The 12,701-nt window shown below is 45.3% G+C and overlaps 1 protein-coding gene across 1 annotated transcript in view; it reads right to left on the reverse strand.

The window, feature by feature from the left end:
* The window catches only part of MINDY2 (MINDY lysine 48 deubiquitinase 2), a 79,664-nt gene that overhangs the window by 15,892 nt on the left and 51,071 nt on the right, over positions 1-12,701 (reverse strand). Inside the window, exons 5-6 of the mRNA XM_066592535.1 lie at positions 11,452-11,554; positions 3,654-3,796 (exon numbers count right to left, since the gene is read on the reverse strand). Coding sequence (XP_066448632.1) covers positions 3,654-3,796; positions 11,452-11,554 — 246 coding nt within the window. The remainder of the gene's footprint in view (positions 1-3,653; positions 3,797-11,451; positions 11,555-12,701) is intronic.

A 12,701-nucleotide genomic window follows, 5' to 3' on the forward strand; every position in this document is an offset into this window, starting at 1 on the left:
CTGCTGTGGACATGCGAACACTGCCACGTCACAGCAGGAAGTGGTAATGCGGGGAGGGGGTCGAACACAGCGTGGTACTCACTCGAGTAACGAGCACCATCGAGTATGCTAATACTCGAATGAGCATCAAGCTCGGACGAGCATGTTTGCTCAACTCTAGTAATGTCATTCGTGTTGCTCGACCCAAAATTAGGGTAGTTTAACTATTTTGAGACAGGAAAAAATTTCAAAGTGCATTTTTGTTGTTGAGTCATTTTTTCTCTGCATTTCTCTTCTGCGCTTTGAATTTCTCGCAGTGATGTGCCATCTAGAGAGAACAGAGTCATGATTAAATTAGACAGACTCTTCAAAAGAGGTTAAAGGGGTTGTCCCGAGGCAGCAAGTGGGTCTATACACTTCTGCATGGCCATAATAATGCACTTTGTAATGTACATTGTGCATTAATTATGAGCCATACAGAAGTTATAAAAAGTTTTATACTTACCTGCTCCGTTGCTAGCGTCCTCGTCTCCATGGTGCCGACTAATTTTCGCCCTCCGATGGCCAAATTAGCCGCGCTTGCGCAGTCCGGGTCTTCTTCTTTTCTGAATGGGGCTCCGTGTAGCTCCGTGTAGCTCCGCCCCGTCACGTGCCGATTCCAGCCAATCAGGAGGCTGGAATCGGCAATGGACCGCACAGAAGCCCTGCGGTCCATGAAGACAGAGGATCCCGGGGGCCATCTTCAGCAGGTGAGTATGAAGACGCCGGACCGCCGGGATTCAGGTAAGCGCTGTGCGGGTGGTTTTTTTAACCCCTGCATCGGGGTTGTCTCGCGCCGAACGGGGGGGGGGGGGGGGGGGGGGGGTTTAAAAAAAAAAAAAACCCGTTTCGGCGCAGGACATCTCCTTTAAAACTTGAAATTGTTTGTAAAAGGGATAAAAATACATATTTGTACGTTATGTAGCAAGAATTCTCTGCGCAGAAAGGAAATAAGAAATGGGAGTAATGCTAGAAGAAAACTAGGGGTTATACTACATATAATGCAATAGAGATGCAGAGCCATTAAAACGGGCCACTAATAACTGCACTTCTATCTTTGTTGCCTTTGTGAACATTTATCTTCCATGCTGAGCGTTTTGCTGTTTGTGTGATAATTTGATAGAAACATCCTAGGAGGTATTTTGGCAGAGCCTTTTCAGCATTTCGCTCTACAGCAATAATTCAGAGGCTCAATTATAGCTTCGAAAAATAGCATATAATTCACTATTTGCAGGGTCTACTCAGCAGAAATATGTTCATTTAAGTAGGTCGTTTGCAGCACGAAATGTATCTTTGCAGTATTAAAACAAAACGGTGGAAGTTCACAGTCCATGAACGCCGGCAATTCTCTGCCCGTGACAACGAGCGCACTGCTATAATAACACACTACAACATCTAGATTAAATTAGGCAACTTCGCTTTCCAATTAATTCTGGCTCAGAAGCCGTGAAAATTTCACCTCTTTATCCAATGAAAAATTAATATTATTTTAATGACAATCAACAGGAATCCTAAAATTCTCTCAGCTCAGGCTTTTTAGGAGATCGGCTAATTATAGAGCTATTCATTTCTCACCAAGGAAGAGAGAGAGAGTGCAAATAAGGAAAAAGTGAGCTTTAATAGTCCAAGAAAGATAACAGACACGCCAGACCTATCAGATTCGGGGTTTAGGTGGATTCCAAAAAGTTTCATATTTGTAGTGTAACATCATAAAATTATTTTTTTGGGATCACTTCTGGGATTCCACATAGAATCTGCTATCCTGAATGGTTGCCCATTTTAGTAGTTGGAGCTACGGTGTAGACAACCACTTTATGTAGCCAGATCAGTTTGCCATCATGTATAGCGTGTGTATTACCACAGCGTAGATTGAGTTTATTGGGCATGGATATGCAATGCAGACTGCTTGTCATTTAGGCAACACATAAACCAAGGGGGTCCAAACCCATGTGACTGAGGAAGCACCAGCGGGTCATGCAATTCGGAAATGTCTTACCAATACTCGGTGCATTACTTAGGGTTTGATAACACTGGACAACAAAAATGCACTTTGAAAGGTTTTCCTTTTTCAAAATAGTAAAACTACCTTAATTTTGGGTCGAGAAACACAAATATGGCACTAGATTTTGTTTATTAGCTCTGGTTTTTAAGATACATTAAATCTCAAATTAAGATACGCTTTGAAGTTCTTTCATTTTTCAAAATAACTAAAACTACGCTAATTATGGGTCACGGAAAATGAATGTGACATTATATTTTGTTTAGTAGGCCTAACGCTGGTTTTATAGATACACGAACTTCAAATAAAAGGGCTTAAGTCACGTGAACGGATTCTCTTTGCCAGTCGCTTGCACTCCTTTTCTGGGGCATCTCGTCACTGTCCAACAGTAGTCCACAAGCAGAGAAGCTTCCATTTTCCCCGATACCTTTGTTCCATTTTTGATATATATCCTGATGGAATCGCTCTCCATGTTCGTCACTCACAGCCCCGCAGTTGTCAGGAAAGAAGTCCAGGTGAGAATGTAGGAAATGGATGTTGTGTGATATGTTTCAACCTAATCAATGATACTTTTCTAGAAGTTTATTCACAATCTTAACGTACTTGTCAACTCTTCGATTTCCCAGGAAGCCATGCACATTTTTAAATTCCTCCCATGCCGCTTTCTAATGACCTTGAAGAACTTGCTCAAAGTTTTTATCTTTAAGATGACGAATCTGTGGGCCAATGAAGATGCTTTCTTTAACTTTAGCATCACTGAGCTGAGGAAATGGTAAAGGGAATAAACCAGGGTGGAGAAGCCTGAAGATAGAGCTCTTCATGAGTCCTGCTTAAATAGGCTACATCTCAGAGCCAAGAGCTAACTCAGAGTTTTCAATGTCATTTTGTTTCTTCCATGATGAAATGATTAAGAAATACCCATTTTCAAGTCAAAAGATTTTCACTGTTGACGAGTGTAATGCTTGTAGGAAAACCACTACACATCCAATAACAAGATTAGGAGAGAACTCATCATTGGTATATTTATTGAGCAATCCATAGTGGAGGTTATTCAAATCTATCATTGATGTAACAAGAGCTGAACTAACTGAATATTACAATGAATTCCCCTTTAACGACTGTCACTCCTGTAAGGCCAGATTCACATGAGTAATTGTGCGCACAATTGTGTCGTGTTGCGTATTTGAGATGGACAATTCATTTTAGAAGTACAAGAGGTGTTCCCTCACTGCGCAAACACACAGGAAAATAGAGCATGCTGTGTATATTTGTGGATGATGGAACTGCGCATGCCAAATACGCGAATGTGAATGAACCCATTGAGTAAATAAGTTCTATTTTCTGCATACTGCGCACGCAAATTTTTAGTTTGCAAATACGTCCGAGTGAATCCAGCCTTATTTTGGATTTACTGCCATGAATTTTGCAGCAGATGTTGGTCTTCCACTCACAACCTTGGTAACAAGTACATTGCCAACATCAATTATCTGCTTGCTTCAGGATTTCAGAAATGCCCAGATTTCTTATTAGACACAAAGCTGAAGTGCTTCTTATACAAGAATAAAATTAAAAAAAAAAAACTGAAAAAAAAAAGAATCCTTATTGAAGAGATCATTTTACGTGCAAAGAAACCCACCTTATATTTGGTCATGGTGCTAAAATGATTGTTCCTGAAGAATACACATAGCTCTCCTTCCTGTAGGGTTGAGGTCAGCTCACTAAGCCCATGGTAGGTCAGCTGCGTGGCTGTGCCATTTAAAAACTGTTCTGCTACCAAGCCTACAAGAGAGCACAACAATGTAGAAGTCAGTTCATGGCCGTACACCTTGCAACGTGTCACTAAGGCCGGACTCACACAAACGGGTCGGATTCCACGTGCGGATGTCCACAGCGGAAGACCTGTGAATGATTGCGGAAACTAAATTACATATAGAGGGGAGTTTTCTGCGAAAATGCACATTTAAGGACGGTCTGTCTTCTGCACGGAACAACGAACGCAAGCAGGGAATGACATCAGAAATTGCCCAAACCCCCTTCTATCACTCAGGTGACATTCCCTTGTGTTGTCGTGGTGAGAGCTGTTCTGAGAGCCTTCAGAAATGGATACTGCTTTCTAGGCTTGGCTGGTTAAGGCCGGCTGCACACGGCCGTGACGGGCTCCGCCGCGCAATTCCACGGCGGAGGTCATCACGGTGGCCCCCAGAGACCCCAAACTTACCTGCAGATCCAGCGTCCTCGCTCCCGCATGACGCTTCGGCGTGATGCGCCGCAGCGTTATGTGACACGCCGGCCACGTCACATGACACGCCCACCGCGTCACATGACACGGCGGCGGTAGGCGGGGAAGCCTATTCCTCTACGGCCGTGACGGCGCCCCCCAGAGACCCCCAATATTTCCGGATCCGGAGTCTTCCGACCCGCATGACGCTTCGGCGCGCATGCGCCGCGACGGCCGCGTCATATCACGCGGCTGGCGGGGAAGCAGTATCACGCTATCTTCGGCTGTGCTACAGCGGAAGATAGCGTGACGGATAGCTTCCATTGACTGCAATGGAAGCCGCCTGCGTGTACACCCGCGGCAAATAGAGCATGCCGCGGGTGAGGACGGGTGATTTCACGGTGCGGAATTCCGCGGTGGAATTCCGCACCGTGAGCCCTGAGCTATAGGTTCCTTAGAACCTAATAGCTGCGGGCAACGCAGTGGATTTCCGCCGCAAATTATACGGTGGAAATCAGTCCGTGGGAAGGAGCCCTTATACTAATTATTTTGAAAGTACTATAAACCAGTTAAAAAAAACAAAACAAAAACCACAACACTTATTCTTGTGGAGGAAGAGCCCAGAAGAATAAGCGGAAATTGCAGACAGCAGGCTGGATGGTGTGTAGCTCCCCAGACTCTATCCTGCATCGTCAGCCCACAAATTTCTGCTGTCTTTATACCATTTGTTATCTGGTCTAATAGAAACTTGTGTTCGCTTCGCAGTCCATACACAATGTAGCATATGCACTGCTGATCGACTGCATCCATAGATCTAAATGGAGCTCATACGCGTGGAGTCAGAGCATGCTGTGATTTTTCTTCCGCTCGCGGAATCCGCAATTCCTACCCGCAAGTGTAAGCGAACCGGCAAAAATCAATGCATTTTAATACCCGCATATTTCCGCATATATTGCTCTCGGACGGCGATCATGGAATCTGCAATTCAAATCGGTTCGTGTGAGACCGGCCTAACTGAGACATTTCTTGCCCTCAGACATGCAGGTTTGATATTTCCTCTTTTCACAAAAAAAAAAAACCGAAGGAAGGGTCTGGTCATTTCTGGGTTATTTTCTAGCACTTGTGATCATTAGTTGCAGTAGTGTGGTACTGCGGCCCTCTTTTCTTCATTGTCACAGCTGAGAAAATATTGCTGTTTTGTCTTCAAAACCAGTGTTTTGGTTACTGATTAACTACATGCAGATAGATAAAGATTTGTTCACATTACAATCGAGCCTTCCAACAGATGAATATATTAGCCCAATGAAAGATAAAAAGGACACCCTTTTTGTCTCCAACAGGTAAAGAGGGGCCTACAGATACCCTTGACATATGTGCTAGGAGCTTTTTCAATGCAAATGCCAACAATGCACTGTAGAAGCAGCGTGACTAAAGCCTTAAGGCTCATTTATATGCAAAGATTATCGCCCCAAATTCGTTCTAACAAGTGAAAGTGCACCATTTGTTCACTTGTCGTTTATTGCTGAGTTTCAGCTTGCATAAAAATAGTCGTTTGGTAGTTCATTATTCATTTAATTTAAATGGCAGTTCAGTCTTTTCAGAGGCTGAAGGACTTGAGGGGAGGGGTGATCCTTTACCTTTTCCAAACACAAGGAGTACTGTTTACTCATGCCATGAGAATACAATGGTTTTTCTTCACACTAATTAAAACCCTGCTAGCTAGAGATTCCTCGCATAAACACATGCCCACCTGAGCAAACATATGCAGCGCTTATTTTAGCTAATGAGGGAAATGGAGCTGTTTTTAGAAGATTATCTGTACATGTAAATGAACAGCATTTTATGCCCAAAAAATTGTTAATTCGTTCAGATGTTTGTCTGTCCAAAGGATAATCATTGCATATAAAAGGGCCTTAAGTTTGTCACCTTTGGCCACTGCTCTTGTAGGTAAAGGTATTACACCAATATTAGCTAAACCAGACATGCTAATTGGAACATTCACACACATCTCTTCCTAGTCATTTCTATATCCTCTCCCTGTCTTTCCCTTTCAGGTCCTTTTCCCATTCATGCCTCCATCTTTCATGCTTGACCCTTGCCATATTAGCTCAGACCATTATTCCCTTCCATTGTCCTGTTTCCAGTTCTGCCACCACGCATATCGTTCCATGGAGGACTAATATATGTATATTTTTTTTAATGAGTAATGTACCCATTTTATTTATAATTGGCACCTCCACTCTCTGTATGGAGCATTTGACATGTCTTTTTTATCCTACCCCAATTCATTTATTTTGTTTTTATTACATGTCCTTATTTCCCTTTCTGTTCCCTCCTCCTCCCCCATACAAGTTTACTTATGTGTACATTATATTTCTTACTTTTTAAATTTTTTTTATTTAGGCTTTCCCCAGTCTTTTTTCTCCCCATATATTTTTAAGTTCAATCAGTTTTTATTAAACTTTTATATCTTCCAAACAAATAATAAAAATGCTTGAGTCCCAGCTGAGACCTTAAGACACCACAAATTCAAGAGCAAAACTCTGTAGCTTGGTGTTCCGGATAATAATTAACAAAATTAAAACAAACAAACTTCAGGGAGCCTACCACTGAGGCATCCCAAAAATAGGGGATTGGAGGGGTTGGGGAAAGGGAAAGAAAAAAAAAAAAGGGGGGGGGGGGGAGGGGTTTGAAGGACCCGACTCTTTTCTACGATCCCGCTCAGTAAGGAGACTACTCCCTTCTTCATATCTGCCCCATTTTGTCCAGGATCTGTGGCCCCCATGACCCCCAGGCCACCCCGATTCCAGCCTAGGAGCCTATCAGGCCTGTCTCTAACCATCTCTACAAAGGATCCGATGCGCTCATGGAGATCCATGGTATTCAAATATTGTAAATCCCGTCTCACTCCCTTTCATCTACCACTCCCTCCTCCTCATACCTCATTAGCATGTTAAATTTTTCTGTCCAAGTGATCCCCCTAGGAGATGAGGTGGAGCGCCACAGGCCAGGGACCTACATCCTTGCCGCTAAAATGCATAGTCGCAATAGCTCTGACATGATTCTGGCAATTGATTGGGAAAGCATCAGGAGAAGGGCCATCTCAGCTGTTATGGACACCGCTTAGGTGGTCATAATGTTATATAATTGTTCCACATTGTGCCATAAATCTCTAACTCTGGGGCACTCCCACCATATATGTAGCATTGTTCCTGGACCACTCTGGCATCTCCAGCACAAGGGGGAGACTCGAGCATCCATTTGGTACAGCCTCGATGGTGTCCTGTACCAACAGGAAAGGACCTTGAAATTCTGCTCCTGAAGTCTACCAAACGTAGCACTCTTGTGGAACAGGAGGAAGGCTTTTCGCCACTCTGCTCCAGGGAAACTTCTTCCCATCTCCTTCTCCCAGTCCTCTGTATAACCAGGAGGCGGTGCACCGCCGCACCGGCTAGCAGCATTTTATATATCACTGAGATCCCATGCTCGACTGAGGACGATGATATGCCCATAGCCTCAAATGGCGTGAGTGGGAGGCCCGCGCATCCCCCAGGTGCCTGGGACTCTGCAAACCCCCTTACCTGAAAATACCTTAACCAAGTCCCCGGGTGTACCGTAGACCCCCACAAAGGTCTCCCAGGGGGTTTTACTCCTGAGTGGGTCGCAACATCTCTAAGTCTAGGGATTGGGGAATTAGGGAGGGACAAGACCATACTGCTGTGCATCGCAGCCTGAAACTGGGGGTTGGCCAGGAGCGCCCGCAACGCACACAGCATCAAAGGCGAGAGGGATGAACACGCTCTCAAGATCCGTCTTGGGATCCAAGGAGCGCCCGAGCTACTGTTGGAGCATGAAACGGACACAATTCCAGCCATAGCTTATAAGTTCTGTCTTTTAACAGGGTGAGCATGAAGTTTGCATGACAAGCTTTCTAGTAGAGAGAGAAGTCCGGGAGCCCCAGGCCACCTTCATTTTTGGTACGCGTGAGAAGGCTGTATTTGAGATGGGGACTCCGTCCCCTCCACACAAAATTACTAATCAGGGTTCGAATACTGAGCAGATTTTGCCAGCCCAGGTGCACCGGGAGAGTCTGACACAGGTATAGAAACTTTGGTAGGGAGTAGAGATGAGCGAACGTACTCGGTAAGGCCAATTTCGCAATCGAGCACCGCGATTTGAGTACTTCACTACTCGGGTGAAAAGTACTCGGGGGCGCTGTGGGTGAACGGGGGTTGCAGAGGGGAGTGGGGGGGGGGGGGGGGAGAGGGAGAGAGAGAGAGCTCCCCCCTGCTCCACCACACCACACCACGCAGCGCCCCCAAGTACTTTTCACCCGTGTAGTGAAGTACTAGAAAATCGCGGTGCTCGATTGCAAAATCGGCCTTACCGAGTACGTTCGCTCATCTCTAGTAGGGAGTCCATTTTGACTGCATTGACTCTGCCGGTCCATGACACAAAGCGGGCTCCATCTGCCCAAATCCTCCCTGAGATTGGCCAAAAAGGGCTGGAAGTTTAGCTTGAATATCTGGGCAGGATCCGCAGGGAGCTGCACTCCCAAGTATCTGATGGAGGTAGATCTCTACTTAAAAGGAAATACTTCTGACATACCGTATATACCGGCGTATAAGGCGACGGGGCGTATAAGACGACCCCCCAACTGTCACCTTATACGCCGGTATACAGTGGAGAAAAAAAAAAAAATTTATTACTCACCTCCCCCGGCGTTCTGTCGCGCTCCGGCAGGATGTCGCTCGCTCCGGCAGGCTGTCGCTCGCTCCTCGTCCCCGCCGCAGCATAGCTTTCTGAATGCGGGGCTTGAAATCCCCGCTTCCAGAAAGCTAATACACACGCCGGCAGCCATGACATCATTGAATGGCTGTGATTGGCTAAAACACACGTGGCTTCAGCCAATCACACTATTCAATGACATCATTGAATGGGTGTGATTGCTAACACGTGCGCCTTCAGCCAATCACAGCCATTCAATGCTGTCATGGCTACCGGCGTGTGTACTAGCTTTCTGAAAGCGGGGATTTCAAGCCCCGCATTCAGAAAGCTATGCTGCGGCGGGGACGAGGAGCGAGCGACAGCCTGCCGGAGCGAGCGACATCCTGCCGGAGCGCGACAGAACGCCGGGGGAGGTGAGTAATAAATTATTTTTTTTTACACTTTTTTTTTTTTTGTATTACCGGCGCATAAGACGACCCCCGACTGCAGAGCAGATTTTTCGGGGTTCAAAAGTCGTCTTATACGCCGGTATATACGGTATCTGTTACTTCTTTTTGAGAGAGTGTTACCTTCAGTATTTCAGATTTTTGTAGGTTGATTTTAAAATTGCTCACCCGCCCATAGCGCTCAAATTCCCTCATCAGAACCAGCAACCCCACCCAGGGACTCGACAGGAACAGGAGGAGATCCTCAGCGAAGAGGGCCATCTTATGTTCTGAGGGGCCCTCCACCACCCCCCTCACAAACTCGTTCTTTCTTATGGCATTGGCCAGGGACTTCATTGACAAGGCATATAACATAGGTGAGAGGGAACATCCCTGCTGGGTACCGTTGCAGATTCGTATGGGATCCGACAAGGACCCATTGACCCTGATCCCAGCTGTGGGGCTGTTATATAGGGCCATAATCCTCTCTCTCATCTTCTGTCCCAGCCCTATTTTCTGTAGGGTCTCTTCCAGAAAACTCCACTTGACCCTATCAAATGCCTTTTTGGCATAGACTGCAAGAGAGCATAGAGAGATATCTCTCTCTCTGGCCCAAGAAATTGGGGAGATGGACCTAATGGTGTTATCCCTGGCCTCCCTCCCAGGTAGAAACCCCACCTGCTCTCTGTGAATCAGACCCAGGATGTGCCGGCTCAGCCTGTGGGCAAGGAGTTTGGCGAACTCTCCCCATATATTTTGATACATTTTGTACCCATTGTGTGACTCATTTTGTATGCATCCATATTTTATTATGACTATTTATAAACAGTTTTGTTTAATTATTTTAGATATTCTATATACTTATCGTTGTCCCCTATTGCAGTGCTTTAACTCAACCAAAGTGAGGAAGAGGTTTCGTCCTCAAAAGGCATTTTTTGCTGGCTTTTAATTTCTTACAATAAAAAAAAAAAAAAATGTACTGCCCAACTGTTTTTTCAATAAGTCTTTTTGGAGGTTTTCGCCACAATTCAGTAGTTTCATCTACGTCTCTATCATTACTACCACTACTGAGGCCACTATGGCAGTCACTATTACTACTGGGGCCACTATGGGGTCACAATCAGGATTTATTCACATGGGCGTAAACATATTTCGGTCATAAAAATACGCTCCGTATTCCAGCGGCACCCGTGTTTTTTATCCACTCTGGCACATTTTTATGTGCGTAAATAGACTGCCTACTTGTGCACGCAAAAAAGAACACAGACAGGCTCATTACAATAGTGCGCAAACACGCAATGAATATGCATTTTTGTGCCTGCCCATTCACTTCAAAGGTCTACTGTGAGCTGGTGATGACGTCATTTGCTCGGGCAAATGAGAAGTTTCATACTTCTTGTGTGTAAAAGGGCCATAACTTAGGCTCAAGTACTAGTATATTTAGGCTGGGTTCCCACACGGCGTATTCCCGGTGGAAATCATGCGGTTTGGCCGCAGCGAAAAACCGCAAGATTTCCACCGCGAAAGTGCTGCTTCAAAACCCGCAGCTTGGCCATACACTTTTCCGTTGCATATGGCGCTCCTATAGGAGGAGAGCATGGCCGCAGCGGGGGAAAAGAAAAAAAAAAAAAAGAATGGACATGCTGCGGCCAGCGAATCCGCGACGCAATGTCGGCTTTGCCGTCCCGTGTGGACGAGATTTCTCAGAAATCTCGTCCACATGTCTGGCTAACTACAGGATTAGCGGCTGCAGGCGGATTTGCAACTGCGAAATTCCGGATGGAATTTCCGCAGCAAATCCGTCCTATGTGAACCCAGCCTTACACTAGCCTATGGAGCGATTGTGATGTGTATACTAGTCGGGGAAGTGATTGGCTGACCGAAGCGTTTACACTATTGTACACAGAGCTCCATACGGACTGTGTGCAGCACTCCATGTTTTCTTATGTGCCGTAGCGTTGTTATATCTGGATGCTTTTTCACTCAGCACAGATTTAGAGGACAAACGAAAGTCAAGTTCCCACCTACAATCTAGCAATAATAAGCCAAAATCACTCACCCACCTTGACTAACTAGCTCACTGTTCTCTGATTGCTTGCATGAAATAATCTTCTCCACCAGCTGGTTGTAGCTGCAGTTACCCACGGCCGTCGCAACCTCGGCAATCTAAAAGATGAAATACAACAAGAAATCCTAATGAGAAAATTGCTGAAGCTGCATGAAAAGAGCAGCGATGTGATTTATGTTCACAGATAAACTTTGAAGTGACATTAAACAAATAACTTAAAGGCTGCAAAGAAAACAGGAAAAAAATATGCTGCATTCTAAAGCCTCAATGTGCAAAAAAGAGACTTATCTTCTGAATGCAGAATGCTGGGGAATGGAAGACACCATGTGAATGAGCACTGACAACAGGGGTTTGGGCAAGTCCCCTTTCTACTCTCAATATACCGTAAAATCAGACATGAAGGAGCCAGCAAGAAGTGCTGGGAGCCATCAGCCCACTCGTGATTACTTTGATAAATGCAAGATTAAATGTGAAAGAACGTATACATTGTGCAGTGGGAAATCACACGCTTATGATGATCAAAAGATCAGCACACATTTTTCCTTATGCGGGAAAATCTTGACCCTTGGCCAAATGAATCCCTGCCGGAGAAATACAGGTAAGCAGGGCTCACTGGCCGCGGGCAGTGCTGAATTTCCGCACCGAATCAGACCTTCCCGTGGACATGAGGCCCAAGTCCAGTTCAACTCCTGCATTTTTTGGACTTCCATATACTCTTTGTCAAAGGACAAATAGATCCAGCACCTAGAAGGAGTTTTTGTTTTGCCGCAAAACATGCAGTTACATCTCAGGCAGATATGCAAATGATTAGAGTTGTGGTGTGATTAGATGAACGGTCTTGCCATCTGAAGCCCTAAAAGTGGTTCCCACCCTTGGCCTATAAAAAGGCTCTCAGAGGTTACTTGTGTGTAGTGACCTCTTATTTCGCTTGTGTACAGCTTGTTGACCACTAGACGCCTCTACAACGCAGAGCAGAGATTTCGCCCAGTTAACAGAGTTTAAGAGGGGGCGCTTTATTGGAATGCGAGGAGCAAGAACAGTGTTTCCAAGCTCCACCATTGCACGAATGCAGCACATGCTCCATTAGTTTACAAGATTATTGAAGACAGTTGAGTAGATCTCCTTTTATCGAAAAAAGCACAACACACTATATCAGGCTCCCCCTCCCCCTTTCCCCCCCCATTCTTGGTGTTTCACATGCACTAGATAGAAGGCGGCATAACCAATTTGCTTTTAAGACTTGTT

Source organism: Eleutherodactylus coqui, chromosome 2 (genome assembly GCF_035609145.1).
Source record: "Eleutherodactylus coqui strain aEleCoq1 chromosome 2, aEleCoq1.hap1, whole genome shotgun sequence".
NCBI lineage: Eukaryota > Metazoa > Chordata > Amphibia > Anura > Eleutherodactylidae > Eleutherodactylus > Eleutherodactylus coqui.